Source organism: Oryzias melastigma, linkage group LG3, assembly GCF_002922805.2.
Source record: "Oryzias melastigma strain HK-1 linkage group LG3, ASM292280v2, whole genome shotgun sequence".
Taxonomy (NCBI): domain Eukaryota; kingdom Metazoa; phylum Chordata; class Actinopteri; order Beloniformes; family Adrianichthyidae; genus Oryzias; species Oryzias melastigma.
Window position 1 is genome coordinate 4,349,971 of NC_050514.1, and position 18,763 is coordinate 4,368,733.

An 18,763-nucleotide genomic window follows, 5' to 3' on the forward strand; every position below is an offset into this window, starting at 1 on the left:
AAAAAAAAGAAATTTCTATCCATTATTTGATGATAAGGGAGTTAAAAAGTGAACTCAATCAAGAACATGTTTTCTCAACTCATCGTCATAAGAACATTTAATTCAGGGTTTGAGTTTCATTACCTTCTGGCCACTTCTTCTGGAGATATTTGTGCCACCAGTGGTTTGTCCAAGGCTATTTTAATGACAATGAAGGATTTGGCCTCCAAGTACATCTGTCATTAACATACAGGAAATGAAATGTTAGAGGGAATGAGTATTAACGACTTTTTGGGTTTATCAGTGTTAACCGTGAGTTGTGTTGCTGTACAGGGAATCTCACATTTGCTTCCACGTTGAGTTGTGGTTCATTCTCAGCCAGACTGGTGGCAGTGTCATTTGGTGCCATTCTGTTGCTGCCCGAAGGTTGCTGGGTGTTTAAACACACAACTTAGTAGAATTGGCTTTAATAACAAAATCTTTCTTGTACATGAAATATGAGTACTCAGTGTTGGGAGTAATGCTTTAAAGTAACATTATTTATTGATTTAACTAAATAGTGTAAGGCACTGCTAATACATTTATTGTACAACTTTACTGAGTGTGTGTTCACTTAGTTTTGCTTTTCAATGAACTAAAAAGTTTTATTTAATACTTCAAACATGAACAAATCAAAAGTTCACTCTAGCTGTGTTTCTTATTTGTTGTTGGTCAGTGGGTGAATATGGCAAAAGAGATTACATTTGTGAGAGGGACACAGGTGCATGTGTTTTCATTTTTCAAGATTTATTCATGTTGCTTTCTCTTTATTTTTGATCCAAAGTTAAGTTCTCTGGTGAAAGTACTTGAAAAGAGTCTTGAGATAAATAATAGTTTTAGACAATTATGTCTTGTTTCCATTATAAAATAGAGGCACTAAGCTGGATTTTTTTGGACCCTGTTGGTTGTAGGCCCATAGAAAAATGGAACGGACCGGTTAAAGCAAAGCTCCTGTTGAAACCCATTGATTGGTAGAAGGTCATAACGACAAAAGAAAGGCCTAAGAAGGAAACTATTCCTCTTCGCCGTCGGCAATCTTCTGTCAAACAACAAATGCTCTGTATATATACAAAGTACCAAAAGCCAAGCAGAAAAAAAAGAGCATCTGGATGACCTCCATTGTTATTGTTGACTTAACCCTGCATGCACCGTGTGTGAATGTGTGTGTGAATGGGTGAATGGGTCTGTGACTGTTGCGCTTTGGGCCCTCGAAGGAGAGTAGAAAGTGCTATACAAGTATACGCCATTTACCATTTACCATTTACCGTGAAAATCCTGGTCCATTCTAGACTGGACCATGCCGTACCAGACAAGACCGGACGACTAAGTGGGAGCGAGGCTTAAGATAAAGGAGTGGTTGGAAGTCGCAGTTAGACATAATCAGTGGGGAAGTACAGTTTAGAAGTACCTTGCTTGGCACTCCAAGTAGAGTGTGGATACATCAAATGAATGTGTTCTACTTCTTTTGGGAAAAATGTAGCTTACAATTTTTTTAGCCAAACATTCTTGGACAATCAAGAAACATTTCTGACCTTTTTGGCGGGCTCTTTGGGATCCTTGGCTGCTATGTAGTTCCCATCAAAGTTCTTCCCAGTTCTTTTTTGTGTTCCAGCAGCCGAGTTGGCACGGGATCTGGCCTGATTGGCTGCTGCTTTAGCTTGCTCCTTCAACACACTTACACTCCTCTTGGCCTTGTAACAACAACAAAACAATAAATACATAATGACAAACACACTTTGGAAACAACCTGCCACTGAAACTAGCCCAAAAAGGGTATTGGGTATGTGGAATATTAATGAAAACACCTTCTTAGAAAGGTCACAGGCATTAAAATCAAGGTCTTAATCAGGAGTGTTGATGTGTAACCTGATTTAGCAGCTCAGCTTCAGAGAAGGCCTGAATGGCGTATGCTCCTCTGATACTACTGACTCCAGGATACAGCAGCGGTCCGAAGTCCACATAAGCCACGCCATGGAAAGGTATTTCTGAGTTGTCACTCCCCAGCTACAAACACATAGATTCATATATTTTGGTCCATTCAGGTTTAATACTGGAATTTTCCAAATATGACCAGTCAAGCTGCATATTACTGTAATAGCAACTTTTGTTGGTCATATTTTTACCAACTGAAAACATACAACAAATAATTACTGACCTTTGCTAATGGAGAAGTTGACCTCATGACTTCCACTGGCCACAGTCTGCTCTCAATAATCTTCTGTTGTAGCCTAGAAAGTGGGTGAATAATGTCACTCATCTTCATGTGCTTGTTTGCATGTACAATGTTGTGTTGTCTTGTAGGTAAAAAGTGACCCACTGCCATGTTTAGTTGTTAGGGGTGCAACGATTAATCGACAAATTCATTTCTATTCCTATGATTCGACCACATTGATGGGTCTGAGGAAAGTTGTTCCTTGACTCAACCAACACCATTAGAAAATGGTTTCAAAATGAAATAAACTGATCTTATTGCTATTGGAAAATAGCATTTGGATTGAAGTACAGTAGCATTATTTTACAATAATGTAAAAATGATCAATTTCCATCACAGCAGACAACACACGTGTGATGTCAGCAAAAACTGATCAATCCATCATTACAGTCCAATGTATGGAAACACTTTGAATCTAGCACAGACATTTGACCGTACAGTGTGGTATGAGGTTTTCATAATGTTCAATTTGTATTATTTTGATGTGGAAAAACAACAATGAGCTGAACTTTATGAAGCTAAAATGTGAATGGATTTGAAATTAAATACTGTTTACTTATCAGTTTGTTCATATATTTTTATATCAATCTGAAATAAAAACAGAAGAATAAAGCAGTAGAAATGTAAAATAGTTTTTAAAAATATCAAAAATAAATTCAAAAAAGCGTAGCAGTCCTGTAGTTTTCTCCTGCCAGTCAATCCATAACAACTCGCACAGACAGAGCACTTAACACCTCCAAAACCGAAAAAAAGTCATCAGTTTGACAACAGCTGTAAAGATTTCACAAAAATAAAACACAACAATTTGTGTTTAATTCACACCTCTAAATCTGCTGTGATGGGAAGAAAGTGGAAAACATCCATCCATCCATCCATCCATCCATCCTTCCCATATAACCAAAAGTATTCCCCAACCCATCAGATCTCTGCATATAGAGGTCTACCACACAACTACTTGTAGTCGTTTACACATTTTTTGGGATATTTTTATATGTCTATTAGAGTATTAAAAAAACATTTATGAGTTAAAAAATAAATAAATAAAAACTGCTATTTCTCATCCATCTTCAGAACCACTGAATCCCCTTTGGGGTCACAGGGTTGCTGGTTCTAATACAGCTGCTGTTGAAGGTGGAGTACAACATTCCAGTTTGTCACAGGGCCACACAAACATGCAGAAGCAATTTGCAGACAGCTGTTAACCTCTGAAACATGTTATTGTGGGAGATAGAATGACTAAATCCACACCTGTAGAGGTAGAACATGCAAACTTTACACACAACAATTTCAGCTGGAATTTGAACAAAGTTCTTCTCAGTGTAAGAGGAAAGAGCTAACCACTACGCCACCGTGTGGCCTTTTCACTCACAGACAACTAGGAATCACAACGGTCTACATTCCAAGAAGTAGTACAGGTTCCTGCTAAGATGTACCTGAGATTGAAGGGTCTATGTCTTGCAAAGTACATTGTTTGAGCTTTTAAGTGTATTATTTTGTTCATTCCTCGCTATAAACAACCCCAAAATAGTACTGTGATCCAATTACGCAGACCCCCTCCCAAACCATGAACACTTTGATATTTGATGTCTATCAGATGCATAACGCATATCTACAGCTGTAAGCATTGAAATATCTAGGATTTAGACATCTAATAGATGTGTCCGGGCCTAGAGGGTTGAATCCATTTGAAATTATTTCCCAGAAGACAAATGTTCAAGCGTTTTTTCTTTTACTTGAAAACAAATGAATCTAACCCCTGTGAAGAGACTGCTGTGATTGATTTTTCAAGAAATCTTTTTCTTCAGTTAAAAAATAAAGACTAATTTCAGTTTATGCCAGCACTGCCATGCCATCACACTGACAAGAGTTTTGTTTTTTCATTTGCAGTTTTTAAGTGTTCCTGTTTGCACTGTCATTTGAATCCGCAGCACATTGTGCTTGTTGCTGGACCGAGGTTTTGTCCAGTTGATGGAGGATTTGTTTTTTTTGCAGGTGTCAACAGTTATTGAATGCATGTGAGTTATAGTTTTAATTTGCATCTCACACTGAGGTCTCTTGGCCACTGTACATTTTGTTTGGTTGCAATTGTTCAATTTAAGTTTCTCTGGCATAATGTGCTGGTTTGTAATACAACGTTTTACCTGCTAACATGCTATAGAAATATTGGTTATTTGAAGGAGAACAAAAACAGCGCAAACAGAAATTTGAAATGTTGACCCTATTTAGGAGGAAAGTAATATTTACAGTGGTATGTACAAAAAGAAATATCATTTCTGATTGATAGATACAAAGGAATGGAGGAAACATGCTAATAACTAATGGCCATGTTAGTTCTGGAGTAAGTTAGTAAACTACGGTGGCCCTGAAGTGCAAATCACTCAATGCAAAAACATATTTAAGTTCTATTAAGAATTATAAAAGCAAAAAACAATATTGCATATTAGAAATCAAAATTCCAGAAAACGGAAAACAAAAGTCATTTACAGAAATCAAAATGCAGTTTTAAACATTTGACAAAAGAAGAAACCAGGAAATAATTCATGAATGAATTTACATTAGTTCAATATATTTTATTTTTTTCAAGCAGTATAGTCTATGAATGTTCTTTGAAATAGTAAAACCCATAAAATCTGCCAAAAATAAATTTGCATGAACAGAATACTTTTTTCTAAGCAGAATTTAAAAACTGAAGATCTTTGTAGTTTACCTGGACGCTCCTCCTGCATCCAGAAAGCAGCAGATCTCAGAGTCCCAGCTCACTCTGCTCTTTGTGCTTTCAGCCTCATGGCAAAACACTTGATCCTGCACACATGTATTCAGACTGTAAATGTTACTGCCTCTCAAACTGCTTGGTAGTATAAATTAAGGCTGTCAAACAGATGTCTACGTCCGTGTTATGCACACCTGGAGGAGCCTTTTATCCCGCTGGTCGTTTAAGAAAAAATATAAATATTGAATAAATTATTAGAACTTCAGTCCTATTTTATTTTTACGTTTAAATTGTTTTTTTTGTTACAAAAGCGGATAGAAAAACGCTTTGGGTCATGTGTTCCTGGTAATGTTTCTAGCATGTGTTACACGAACCGCTCTTGCTCCTTTTTTAAAAAAAAGGTGATTTTCATGAGAAGTTAAAACAAGCATAATTTTATTCACCTTTTAGCGCTTGTTTTTATCCAAATGATGAAGCAAAAGTTTATTTAAAAAAAATAATAACAAAGTCCAAAGTGTGAATAGTTCAATTCCTCCGCTGTGTTTCATTTCTTTCTCCGTGTGTTCCATTCTCTTCTCTATTTCTTTTCTGATTCATTCCAGTCTTTAAAATTATTACATTTACCCAGATAAGTTAAAGGAAACTATAAAATCACTCCCATGTCTTCTCTACTGCCTTGCTGTTGTGGTAAACTGTGTAATATTGTATATCAACATTTGAATTATGGTATTAATAAGACGTTCATGTTCAATATATTTTTTTGGATTGCTCAGAAAACTCTTCCTACTGTTTTTTTATGTAGTAAATTGAGCTCTCTGGACCTGATGTTTTATTGTTTTTTTGTTTTTTATTTGTTCAAGATTGAAAATAATTACCCCTTGGTAGTGTCAAATTAAGGGTTGAAAATCTTTTATAATAATAATGATAAAAAAAATAAAAAAAATTAATAAAGCCACCTTTTTAGTTTTATTTTGATCTTTTTCTATGCCACAATGTCACAAACTTAAATAAAATACCTCAAAACAATTAATTACATAATTATTTAATTACAAAAAAGTAATGACATGACAGCACTAGTGTAAATGTATCGTAGTATTTGTCAAAGTTTAGAACAAAATGGCTGCCCGTGTGTGACTACCTCTTTACTGGTTGGTTCTTCATCTTTTTCTGGTTGCTCTAACTGGACATCATGCTGGAGGTAGCTTTTAGACACACTCTGATGGTTCATCAGTTTCTTTTTATCGTCGTCTCCTCCTGGTTTGAGTTGCCCTTCAGAGAACATCACCACTTGATCTTGCTGACAGATAAAGAAATACCTTGATCACATGTGCACCTTTTGACCGTGATAAGATATTCTTTTGGGATAAATAATTTTATGAAACAAATGAGAAAAAAAACTGAAGTGATGGCTAAAATTACCTCTGCAGTGAGAGGGACTTCCAGAGCAGCAGCATATGTGACAGGAGTGGGAACAGGAACCCAGGACTCAGGGACAGAATAGACTGCATCCAAAGTTATTTTCAGGAAATTGGAGGAAGACAGTTCATCCTCGGATAGCAGTGGATCAGCTACACTCACACATACGTCCAGGCTCGGCTGCTAAAGAGGATCAGATGATAAAATGCAAGAATGTTGTGTGTTTCTTTTAAAAAATGTTATCTTGCCTCAAATAAAAACAACAGTTACATGCTTTGCAGGAGGTGCTTTACAAGGTTGTAATTCATTTTTAACATAAACACAAAAGACGGCAAAAAAGGCAACTAGAGTTTAAAGATGAAAAAAGTTGAAATGTAAATTTTGGATCTTTAAGCAAATGAGTCTGTAAAGGTCGCGTCACACAGCCACTACATACATATAGTCGCATTTTCCACATGTAAAATTTCAGTCTTTCATGTTACATGCGTGACATACATAATTCATAATTACGTGAATTCTGTTTAGAGCTGTTCAAAATTTTGGGTCGGTTGCAGTTTATGCACAATTTATATAGTTTACATGCAATCATGACGTAAATTTTACGCAATTGTGCATGATTATTGCATATAGTATAAGCAAATCTGTGACTGTTCCACATGTGTCTAAAAGACTTTTCACACATGAACCACCAATGTATAACTTTTGTATGGCGTATACGGCGCACATATCAAGTTATAATTATGTAATTGATACACGAATTACTAAGGAATTGCATATAAACAGCTCAATAATCACGAGCGATTCATGCACATCTCACATATTGTGTGACAGGTACATAATTCCATCACTGGAGTTAAAGTGAAGAAATTCAATGAAGCGCGGGTTAACCTGTCCTCTGCATGGTTTATTCCTACACCTTCTGTGGTTTTTAAAGTGGTTCATTTGTGATACATTTGTGGAAATTCATTCATTCATCTTCCGGACCGCTTCTTCCCATTCGGGGTCGCGGGGGTGCCGGAGCCTATCCCGGCTACTGATGGGCGAAGGCGGGGTACACCCTGGACAGGTCGCCAGTCTGTCACAGGGCCTCAATCACACACACATCCACTCTCACATACACACCTAGGGGCAATTTAGAGTCACCAATGAACCCATGAAGCATGTTTTTGGACGGTGGGAGGAAGCCGAAGTCCCCGGTGAAAACCCACGCATGCACGGGGAGAACATGCAAACTCCACACAGAAAGGTCCCAGCCGGGATTCGAACCGGGGCCTTCTCGCTGTGAGGCGAGAGCGCTAACCACCTGCGCCACCGTGCAGCCACATTTGTGGAAATTTCAAATAAAAAGCACAACTTTCTCACTTTTTCTGCAAATATTCATGTATGACAAATTTTCATTTGTGTAATATGTTCAAAATGTCCGTAGTGGCTGTGTGACACGGTGTCAGGAGCCAGAGTTCTGTTTCCTCCTCTGGACACCAGTGGGAGCCATCTCCATACTACATCTCCCAGCAACCCCAGCACACATTCCCCAGCTGACTCATCTGATAATCACCCACCTGTCACTTAAGTACGGCACAGAACCTTGCTCTATGCCTGCATTACTGAGCGTTTCTGTCTGGACCTGATCTTCTCTTTCTGACCGTTTCATCTGATTGCTCGCTGCCTGCCCTGACCCTCGCCTGGACTCTGACTACTCTACTCTCTTCTTGGATGATTCCATGCCCGTGATTGACCCCGGCCTGTCTGACCCTGATTTGGCTTTGTGAACTTATTTCCTGTCTGAACTAATAAACCTGCTGCACATGGAACCAGCTGTCTGCCTGTTTGTGACACACGACCTGGATTTCCATGAAATGATGACGATTTTAGTGAATCTCTGGAAGGATTACTGGAGTGTTGCAACTTTTCTGAAAAGTTTCTAAAAATAACACAGACAGTACTTTAAGGAAAAACTATAAGTACAGCACCTTAAGCAAAATTAGATAAAGAAAATAAAGCTGCAAACAGCTTTCTAAGGCTCGCAGGCAATTGCTATGTTAATTGCGGGGGCTAAATTTTCCCTCTAATGCACAGTAAGGAAGAAGAATTGCAAAAATAATCTAGTAATCAATATTTTGGTACCAAATGAAACAATATTCAATATTTGAATAATGCAAACTGCAAACATGTGATTATTGGTATCTCTACTGTTGCGGGATAACTAACTAACCAACCTTGTGACTGAAGCCCAGCTGGGAGTCTCTGACAGAGGAGCTGTTCACTGGATTGACCGGAAGAATGGAGGAGAAACTGCTCTGACCTGTTCACATATGAATAAATGAAGATCAAATTCCACTTCCAGTCCCACAAAAGCAGATCTTTTAAAATGATAAACAACTGCACCTTGCAGAAGTGGCATCAGTCCTAATGCTGCTTGACCCAGCGCCACAGTATTTATCTTAGACTTCTTCTCCTCAGGAAGGAGCTCCAGAACTGTGACTAAACACATAAAGGACAACTTTCATTCTGATAAACTTTATGCAAATCAAAACTTTAGGCCTCTTAATTCAGTAGTTTACATGTAAGTAAAGTGATGCAATATCATACTATACGTTTTAAGTTAAATACAATCATAAATACAATCATAAATTTCAAGTAAACACATTTGATTTAAGGGTTTTACAGTATTATATACATCGTCAGGTACACTCATATCAAAATGTATTTTAAAAACTGTTTTTAGTTTCTCAGACACACAAAGCTCACTCATGACTGGTTTTTGGGCAACGTCGCTCCGAGTCCGAGCGTCATTCGGGAGTTGTAGGAGGAAAGTAAAATTGTAGTCCACTGGATGCCCTTCAGGGTCGCCTGGCTTCTTCTCCGACTCTCCCAGAACCTCTCCATTGAATGCAGCCTGCAGAAAGCTCTGAAAACTGCCTGCCTTCCGTCCATGCTGAAATGACAAGATGCAGTTCACACACCATCAGTGATGGATGTATTACCTCTTATTGAGTACTATTTTAGTTTTTATAGCTCACTCGTGGTCGATAAAGATTGTTGCCAAAAGTTTGTTAAAAAAAAACTTTAATGTTAAAGTGAAAACAAAATCCCACAAAGAAGGAAACAAAATATATAAAGAAGTTTAATTGTTTGCATAATTATTCCCTTCAAGTCAATATTTAGAAGCACCTTTGGGTGCCATCAAAACATTGAGTCTGAGTGAATAAGTCTCTATTAATCGTTTACGTCTGTATTATTGCTCCATTTTTTATTTTATTTTTTTTTGGGAGGGGGGCAAAATTGCTCAAAACCATTCCTTTGCAGCCTTTGCAGTATGCTTTGGATCAATTTCTTGGTGAAAAGGAAGTCTTCTCCCAAGCCGGGGTTCTCTTACAGATGGACAAAAGGTTCTCCCTCAAGATTTTATAATATTTTGCAGCATTTATTCTGCGTCTATCTTCATGAGACTTCTGTTCCCATTGAAAAAAACGAAGAAAAAAAAACATCTTTCTGACCGTTTTATTTTTTTTTACAAAAAGGCCTTAAATTTGATCAAAGTGCTTATTCAAAGTGTTGTCATAAGTATGTATATCAGTGTCTAATTAATTATTAATAACTATAAATTGTTTATGTATATTTAGTGTTATTTATTATCTGCTGTTTTCAATAGAGCCATGAAAACAAGAAAATGTTCCCGTGTGGGTTCAATAAAGTTCTATTCTATTCTATTCTATTCCATTCTATTCTATTCTATTCTATTCTATTCTATTCTATTCTATTCTATTCTATTCTATTCTATTCTATGACGTTTATGTTCCAAAAACACGTGCCCCATATTGTTAATAACTTTTAAAAGTAACTCAGACTTATAATTAAAAACAAGGACTGCTGTAATACGAGTGTACATGTGAGAAAACTAGTTTGTAAGCTAAATTAATTAGCCTTTTTGACTCAAATCGAATGCCGTCGTTCATGCTAACATGCAATTTTATCAACTTACCACGTTCTGTCCCTGCTTTACGGAAATGTTTATGCTTACAACAGCCTCTTCCGTCTTATCAGGCGTCTCCATTGCTGATTTAATACCAAAAAACTACATCAAACAACTCTGCTAAGTCGAGCTCAGTTGTCTGAGACAAGGTGTTTCCATGGTAACACGTTCTGATGGTGTAAGGTTTAGGAAACCTCGAACTTTACGCAACATAACATAAAACGTTACTCAAATGTCGCAAACCAAAGAGTATATTATAATTAGGATGCTAAAACGAATCAAAATAATCTTAAAATCAATCAAAGGTGACAAAAATAACTCTAAATCAATTTAAAAAGATTGGTGGTTAACAAATAAAAGGGCTTGTGTCTATTTTACAGGCATTCCTTGAACACAACGCACGGCAGATTTGAAATGATTGCTCGTATGTGCAAATCACTTTGCCAAATTCATTTTAAAAATAAATTTTGATCTGCATACACTTTATATTTTGTTCTCTTCTTCTTTTGTATTATTATTATTATTTTAATATTTGTATCATGTAAGTGTGCCAAGGAAACAGCAGGTGTCCCTGTCGTCCCAACAAATGAAAGTCCAGGTTAAAATGATCCAGGTTACCAATGCTCTGGCATTGGAGCAGTCAAATTGAATTGAAAAAGGTTTTGAGAAATAAAGGCAAAATACTTTCTAAGACTCATAGAAACGGGGAAGCAAAAGACTAAGACAATTAAGAAGCGTTTTCTGGATGAATTTAGCCCATATGTAACGTTGCCACAATCTGGCCACATTTGTGGGTTTAAATATTGGAATTTAAACTCCCAGAGTCAAACTTATATTTAGAGATTAAGAATTAAAATGTTCACCCATATTTGTCACAAGTGGGACTGATTAAAACGAAAATATTCCTTAATTATTTATTTTTGATCTAGTTAGAAAGCATCCCACTCCGACTCACACTCCTACACAGTAGGTGGCAGTAATGTGCGCCTTCACGCTAAACCCCAGCAAGAAGAAGAAAAATAAAGTATTCCTCCAAGACACAGGTGGCGCTCTAACTCACGTGTCATCAACAGTTCACGACGAGGAAAACTGTTTCCTGGAGGTTTATTATCAATGAATTTGTTAGTTCTGTGAGACTAAAACACTATTCTTGTGTTTGTCTTTTGTGGTTTTCAAAATGTCGTACAACTACGTGGTAACAGCGCAGAAGCCTACAGCAGTCAACGCCTGCATAACAGGTAAAAATGCGCATCTTTTTGCAGCTGCGCCGCGCGGAAAGATGGGCCACCTTGCATGCTAACCGAGCTCCCGCGCTACAGCCTCTGCCTCACGGGCCTGGGCTCCATGCTAGCTGCTGCTAAACCAAGTGTTAACTTTTACAGTCCGTCGGAGTTTACGGTCTGTGTGGTTCGCAGGGAAAACTTTTAATGCTTTCGGAGACTCTGAACTGTTCAAAGGATACTCGTTTTTTTATTTTTATTTTTTCCGGTGTTGCGACAACTGTTGTTTGTTTGACATAGCAAACGTCCAAAACGCATTTCCTTCGGATAGACAAGGGAACACACAAACCCTACTCATGTAAACATGCTAAAAAAAATACAACATTAAGTTCACTGGCAACGAATATGAGCGATAAAGCAGACAGGATTAGATTAGCATTAGTGAATAATCCCAGCTCGTCTATTATGAAATCAGGCAATCATATATATTTAAAATCTGTTGATTGCAGTCTTCATTTAAAATAAATAAATAACGAAATAAATTTGTTGACTTCATAAAAGTGTAAACCAGATAAGTCTCTTTGCATCGGAAATATTCTACAAAATAAAACACACGAATAAAACAACACAATTATTGTAAACAAGGTCAAAATTATGCTGTAAAATAATCATAGTTGGGTTAGTTCAACTATGATTGCTATTTTTAAGTTTTATTATGATCCTATATCAAATATTTCACTTTCAAAAGATTAAAAGATGTAGTTTCTGGCCCAATGTACTTATCTTGACACAAAATCTACAAAAACTAACAGAAATTAATGTTTGAAAATAGTTTAAAATACAAAACAAGTCTGGAGTTCCCCCTAAAATGCCATTTTGACCTTGACCCATCCCCAATATTCATATTGAATTTTAAATAAAACAGTTAAAATTGCATTTAAATGTTATTTTTTAGTAGTACTTGCTTGATTGCCATCTTTATTAGGGCTGCCACAAATTATTACTTTAATAGTCTACTAATCACTGAGGATTTTTTTTCTTTCTTTTCTTAGATTTTTCTGATTAGTCGACTAATCGGGTCATGCGCAAAGTGGATGTAAAGAACACATCTTAATCATAATTAGCTTTAAGCTAACTACAAATAAAGACAATTAAGATGATAGTTTATTAAACTTTTCACATTTAGTTTCTGGTAATAAAACAAGACTTAAATCAAATGAGTTCTACATCTGCAAGAAACTATTTTTTTTTTTTTTTTTTTTTTTACTGAAGATATAGTTTTGGTCTCACTGACTCAAATATTTTAAAAAGGGCATTTTTTTGGTGCTGAATGCTCACAACTTTGTTCAACTTTACTACACTCTGACTCCAAATAATATTACGTAACGATTAATCGACTGTTAAGTTCGCTGTCGACTATTTTAATGGTCGATTAGTCGTCAGTTAGTCGACTAATCGTGGCAGCCCTTATCTCTATTATTATTGATTCCTAACTTGTACACACAAGTTTCTTTTTGTCATCAGTAACAGCTAAACAACAAGGTTCTACTCCTGACAGAAAGCCAACATTAGTACATATTTTTAACCCTGTTGCCTGCAAAAATGGTAACAGGTTTGCTCCAAGTTTTGAGAACACCATGCATTTAATGTAATAAAAATTGCCAAATTGATCTGTAAGCTGAACTATCAATCTTTTGACAGTTTTCTATTATTGATGAACATGTAGCAGAAAATCTTAAAAGTGAAGGTACGCTTTTCATCAATTTTAAAGCCCATTGTCCTCCAATTATGGAATGACTCAATAGTATTAAAATGTTTTAAAGAGTCATTCAGAACATCTGAGATCTTAGATCATTGTCTCCCATGATCCTTTGTTTTTTTTGTGTGCAGGTCATTTCACATCTGCAGAGGACCTCAATCTGCTCATAGCCAAAAACACACGTTTGGAAATCTATGTGGTCACAGCAGAAGGTCTGCGGCCTGTCAAGGAAGTTGGCATGTACGGCAGAATTTCTGTGATGGAACTCTTCCGGCCAAAGGTGAGCATACACTTCTGTTGCCAGGAAATAAAATTGTAGTGTAAGTTTGATAATTTTTTTTAAAGACAGTCCCAATCAGTTTTTTGGCTTCAGTTTGGAGTCATTTCATTTTGAGAATCTGCTGATAGAGTCTCCATCTGATACTTGGCACATTTAAAGAATAAACAGATTTAATAAAATCACCCAGGTTGTTCCCAATTTTATTTTATTAACCTTTTTTAATCATTTAACACTTCAAATCAAAGTAGTAGTTCTGTGTTATAATGCTTTTTGGGTTTCAGGGTGAGAGTAAGGACCTGCTGTTCATTCTCACATCCAAGTACAACGCTTGCATCCTGGAGTACAAACAGAACGGAGACAGCATTGACATCATCACCCGCGCTCATGGGAATGTGCAGGTGGGCCAGCTCTTGTTTTATCTTCTGCTAAAGGTTACAGTTAGGTCAGTGGCTGTTGTAGGAGCTGAGAACATACCAATTTAATTTTTTTTTTTGCAGGACCGTATTGGACGGCCATCAGAGACTGGCATTATCGGCATTGTGGATCCGGAGTGTCGCATGATTGGTCTGAGGCTGTATGACGGTTTGTTCAAGGTGATCCCGTTGGACCGCGAGAACCGTGAGCTCAAAGCCTTCAACATCCGTCTGGAGGAGCTGCAGGTCATCGATGTGCACTTCCTCTACGGCTGCCAGGCTCCAACTGTGTGTTTCATCTATCAGGTACTGATGCAATATAATGAGTCGTATTTTCAAACATCTCGGATATGTGCTATTTATTAAATAAAAATGCGACTTTCCTTAATTCTGTATTGCTGGAAGGTTTGTGATCGTTGATTTTGTCTGGTAGGACCCACAGGGACGCCATGTGAAGACCTACGAGGTTTCTCTGAGAGAGAAAGAGTTCAACAAAGGTCCATGGAAGCAGGAGAACGTGGAGGCCGAGGCATCGATGGTCATTCCAGGTAGGACGCTGCCTTATCGGAAACAAATCTGCCACAACAATAACAATCTGTTTGAACCCAAATATGGTTTAGGTTATATTTGAACTTGAACCCTTTTCCATTCTTACACCCTGATGCCCGGTTTGAACTTCATAGCGATCGGCCATCACATCTATAGTACTGTGTCCTACTGCAGCTCATACTGAGGTTGACTGGTTTGACTTTTGACGTTTTGCCATAAACTTTTAATAATAATAATAATGATGAATTGGATTTATCTGCGCTTTTCCAGGTTTGTGGTTAATTATTGGTGTAGACAAGATAAAGTCGGTGGCACATTATGGGGTTTTTTTGCATAGTAAAAACCTCACCATACCAAACAAATATACTTTAAAAAGGTTACATTTGAAATTATTTTTCACCGGCTCTAGATCTTAATCAAATATAGCTGAAGTTATAGTTGCTTTAAAAATAAATATGCTGCAAAAATATTGTTTTGTTTTTTAAATTTTGGGAATTGAATTTGAATAATTTAATGTCAAATCCCTCTTGTATTTAGAATACAATAATAAATAATCTTCTCTTCAAAATCTTGGGACGTGGAAACAGATATTCTCTGGATGGAGTCTGCTTTGTCTTTCCATTTTAAAATCGCCCAAAATAAGTATAGGCTAAATTATGTAATATGCGTGTGATTGTACTGGGGTCATAAAATTCCAGCTATATATGATATCATCAGCTTGTATCATAGTTTGCATCGATCGGGGCGATTCCCTTCTGATGGGCTTGAACCCGAATGATTATAAATCGAATGAATGAAGTAATAACTGGGTATTCCTCTGCAGTTTTGGAATCAATTAATGTAAGTCCTGTAGATTCTGAAGAAGAGAAAAGCAACACTTTTTATAGTAAAGGGCTGACGCGGGCCACACAAACCAACTGATTCTGTCTCAGGGAATGAAAAGCCGCTTTTAATAATAATCAGCTGATTCATGTTGATTGTGTTAAAGATCTACGGTAGGTTAAAAAAATGCGTGTTCTTTTTGTCAAAGGCGACATCTCTGTTAAATAATCTCTTAAAGAATTAACACAGTCAAACAACGCTGATGCTCATTATAAAGTTACCCGGTGAGTGCAGTGATAGAGAGAAACAAAGCTCTGTGCCAAGTCGGTAACAGTACTGATGTATACAGTTAAACCAGTACCATAAGAAAACCCAAATTTCAGTACTTCCTTTAGATGTTTTATTTTAGACATGTCAATCAGTTGTACAATTCCAGCCAATCATTTTACCTTTCCAGAGATTGTAGGCGGGGTCATATAGGAATAGGTGAGACCGTGACGGTGTGTGAAGTAGCAAAAAGTTGGCTTTACTTCACACAAAAGACTCATATTCAGTCTGATTGATGAGAGCAAAATGTCCAATGCTCTGATCAAGACCATCGTCATGGTGATGAGTGGAGAAATACGTCTTTGTTTCAGAATACGGTGATGCAGCTGCATGGTTGCCTGTCAGAAGTAAATTAAGCGTGTTAAGCACATTCAAGCGATCTTTGTCACACTTTCAATTTTTTGAGGCACCGGTTTTAGGTGCCCTAACTGTTTTAAAAGTTCCTGTTTGGCGCCGACACTCAATAAAATCCAGACGTACTCATCCCTAGAGACACACGAGTCCATTGGCCCACATGAGTAAAATGTTCTCACCTCTCCTTCCTCTGCCTGTATTTCAGTGCCTGAGCCATTTGGTGGAGCTATAATCATAGGACAGGAGTCCATCACCTACCACAACGGAGACAAATACCTGGCCATTGCACCTCCTACCATCAAGGTAACACAAACTAGTATTTGTTGTCCATTCAAATTAAATGTCGCCATCATTCAAAGTTTTATGGTTAGACTTATAAAAAACGTTTCAGTCATTTATTTTATTTCTTAGTAGAAATGAGCATCTCAGCGATCACTAAAGATTGACGTCGTCTTTACATGCAGGAGAGACTTACAGCGAATTATTGACAAGTTTAATGAGGGTTTTTGTAGTTCTTTTTTTCTTGGAGAATAAAAATAAGTGCAGCCTGAAATAAACCAGCCTTTTTTAATCTGTGCTGTGAGCACACTAATGCGCCGCTACCTCTGGGAGAGTCTGAAGTATCTGTGCCCACTTTTAATGAATCCTGAAATGGATGTTAAGTTGTATCTGGAGGCTGGTGATGACTAAACCCCCCCGTATGCCGTCACTTCCAGTGTTATTTTAGATCAAGTTCCAGTCTGTACTGTTTGGTACACATTCAAGATCGCTTCTCTGCATGCTCCTTCTGAATGCTCTTTGTGCGGGCTCTAGTGGCACAATTTCATAGGATTTTTAAAAGAATATTAGAGGTTTAATCCTTTAATTTACAGACTTTTGGTTCTGACTTGGAACCATTAGTTTTGCAGATTAGTCTGAGTTTGGTTTCATTAATGCAACTTAACCCATGAAGACCCAGACTAGGGCTGGGCGATATGACAAAAAAAGAAAATCACATTTTTTTTCAATTTTATTTCACGATTTTGATTTTATCTCGATTTCTTTAAAATAAATTCAAATTGACAAAAAAGGAATTATAATGATTTTAGTTGAAAGAAGTAAATGCATCTTGGACAAATATTTATATTTATTCTAATTTTAAATGTATTAAAAGAAAACACACCAGGGAGGAGCAGCAGCTCAGATTTAAAGTCACAGTCAACAAGCTTTTGCCTTCTCGCTCTTGAAGCTTTTCGTAGAAGATCGTGATAAAACGATCTCTCAAAAATGACACATTTGGAGATCATAAGACGATTTTATATCGTCATATCGCCCACCCCTAACACAGACCCATGTTTCCTTAAAAATAAAATTATGTGGAAAGTGGATCACATAGCCCATTTCTGATATTTTTCTGTTAAACTGATGTCTCCATGCGTTCTTATGGATTAAATATGGAAGTTCATTCATCTGTATTTTTATTTAAAAGGCAAGAAACACAAGAAATGAGTGAAGGATCTTCTTATTGTGCTTTCATATTCAGTGAAACGTATTTTAAAGTAAAACATGTGATACTAAACCATTTATTCTTCTGTTATCAGTGCATAAGGATAAGTTATGAGCATTTATTTTTAATTTTCTGATAATTTTTTGATCTACTGTAAAAGCGTTTCCAGTTGTTTTAATTATAAAAAATGATTACCCAGAAATCTGTAATTTTCTAAGACATAGTTTCTGCAGAGCAGCAGGAGTTTATCAGAAATTCACATCTGAGTTGTGGGCGGGACTAACCCCGCCCTCCTTCCCCTCCCTGTTGCAGAGAGCTCTCTGTTTACAGGCTTTCCCGCTAGCTTACAATTCCAACCTAATATTAGTGGTAAAAAATTGGTGAGCAATATATCCAGATGTACAGTTTTGAGCCAGAAAATAAAGATGTACATGGATTTTTTGTCTACAAGTGGGTGCATCAGAATGGAACAGGAAGCTTGTTTCTTACCCAGTGTAATTTCTACATCTTTTCCATACGATTTTTGTACGCTGCTCTTGATTCACAATAAGTTGAAAAAAGAAATACTCAGAAATGCACATTTAAGCTATATGTCCTTTATAATCGGAACAAATGCAACAAGAATGTGTTAAAAACACCAAAAAACAACATTTTTACATTTCATCATGAAATGGGCGTTACCCTCAAGGAGAGAAAGGCGGAGTCTCAGAGATCGAGCCGTTTTACTTCTGGGTAGGAAAAAAGTTTACAAAAATGACTAATATTTCATAAAAAATACATTCTTTAGTGTGCCAAAGGTAATATATGATAGTTTTTTATGGATTTAGTTTACTCTGAAAGACTTAAGAATAGCATACTATAGGCCCTTTATCAAAATATGTGATAATAAAGTATGAAAGTAGCAATTAAAGACCAAATGGTGCACTGCTCAACTTTGATAAAACACAGAGGAAAATCTGGTTTTAGGAAACGGTCGTGGTGTACGTCAGGCGTGTGAAAATATGAGACGATTCATGTCTTAACAAAAGAAGTTAAGAATGCTGCAGGTATGAGGGGTACTAAAAATACGTTTTGAGGGTTCAATAGACTGAGAAATTGACTGCACTCGTACAGCAGACGGTGACAATAACAACCTAATTTGAAGGAAGAGTACAGCCAGATGAGTCACACTTTGGGAGCTTTATACCATTTTCAATCACGACTATTATTCCCGCCAGCTTATCG

At 36.9% G+C, this 18,763-nt stretch overlaps 2 protein-coding genes across 4 annotated transcripts in view; one reads left to right on the forward strand and one right to left on the reverse strand.

Moving 5' to 3' along the window:
* Positions 1 to 10,509, reverse strand: part of cfap70 (cilia and flagella associated protein 70) — a 19,704-nt gene extending 9,195 nt beyond the window's left edge. The window contains exons 1-12 of one of the 3 annotated variants that reach the window (XR_002921788.2): positions 10,339 to 10,509; positions 9,105 to 9,291; positions 8,742 to 8,837; positions 8,573 to 8,658; positions 6,360 to 6,539; positions 6,079 to 6,237; positions 4,938 to 5,032; positions 2,174 to 2,246; positions 1,885 to 2,022; positions 1,551 to 1,709; positions 323 to 409; positions 124 to 215 (exon numbers count right to left, since the gene is read on the reverse strand). Coding sequence is in view for 2 of the 3 variants with exons in the window: in XM_024296165.2 (XP_024151933.1) it covers positions 124 to 215; positions 323 to 409; positions 1,551 to 1,709; positions 1,885 to 2,022; positions 2,174 to 2,246; positions 4,938 to 5,032; positions 6,079 to 6,237; positions 6,360 to 6,539; positions 8,573 to 8,658; positions 8,742 to 8,837; positions 9,105 to 9,291; positions 10,339 to 10,410 (1,424 nt within the window). In the remaining variant the exon portion in view is untranslated. The remainder of the gene's footprint in view (positions 1 to 123; positions 216 to 322; positions 410 to 1,550; positions 1,710 to 1,884; positions 2,023 to 2,173; positions 2,247 to 4,937; positions 5,033 to 6,078; positions 6,238 to 6,359; positions 6,540 to 8,572; positions 8,659 to 8,741; positions 8,838 to 9,104; positions 9,292 to 10,338) is intronic. The other 2 variants (XM_024296166.2, XM_024296165.2) reach the window with 2 other exon arrangements.
* Positions 10,510 to 11,368: 859 nt separating this feature from the next.
* Positions 11,369 to 18,763, forward strand: part of ddb1 (damage-specific DNA binding protein 1) — a 55,932-nt gene continuing 48,537 nt past the window's right edge. The window contains exons 1-6 of the mRNA XM_024295722.2: positions 11,369 to 11,567; positions 13,440 to 13,588; positions 13,870 to 13,986; positions 14,086 to 14,307; positions 14,435 to 14,549; positions 16,259 to 16,356. Coding sequence (XP_024151490.1) covers positions 11,507 to 11,567; positions 13,440 to 13,588; positions 13,870 to 13,986; positions 14,086 to 14,307; positions 14,435 to 14,549; positions 16,259 to 16,356 — 762 coding nt within the window. The 5' untranslated portion in view covers positions 11,369 to 11,506. The remainder of the gene's footprint in view (positions 11,568 to 13,439; positions 13,589 to 13,869; positions 13,987 to 14,085; positions 14,308 to 14,434; positions 14,550 to 16,258; positions 16,357 to 18,763) is intronic.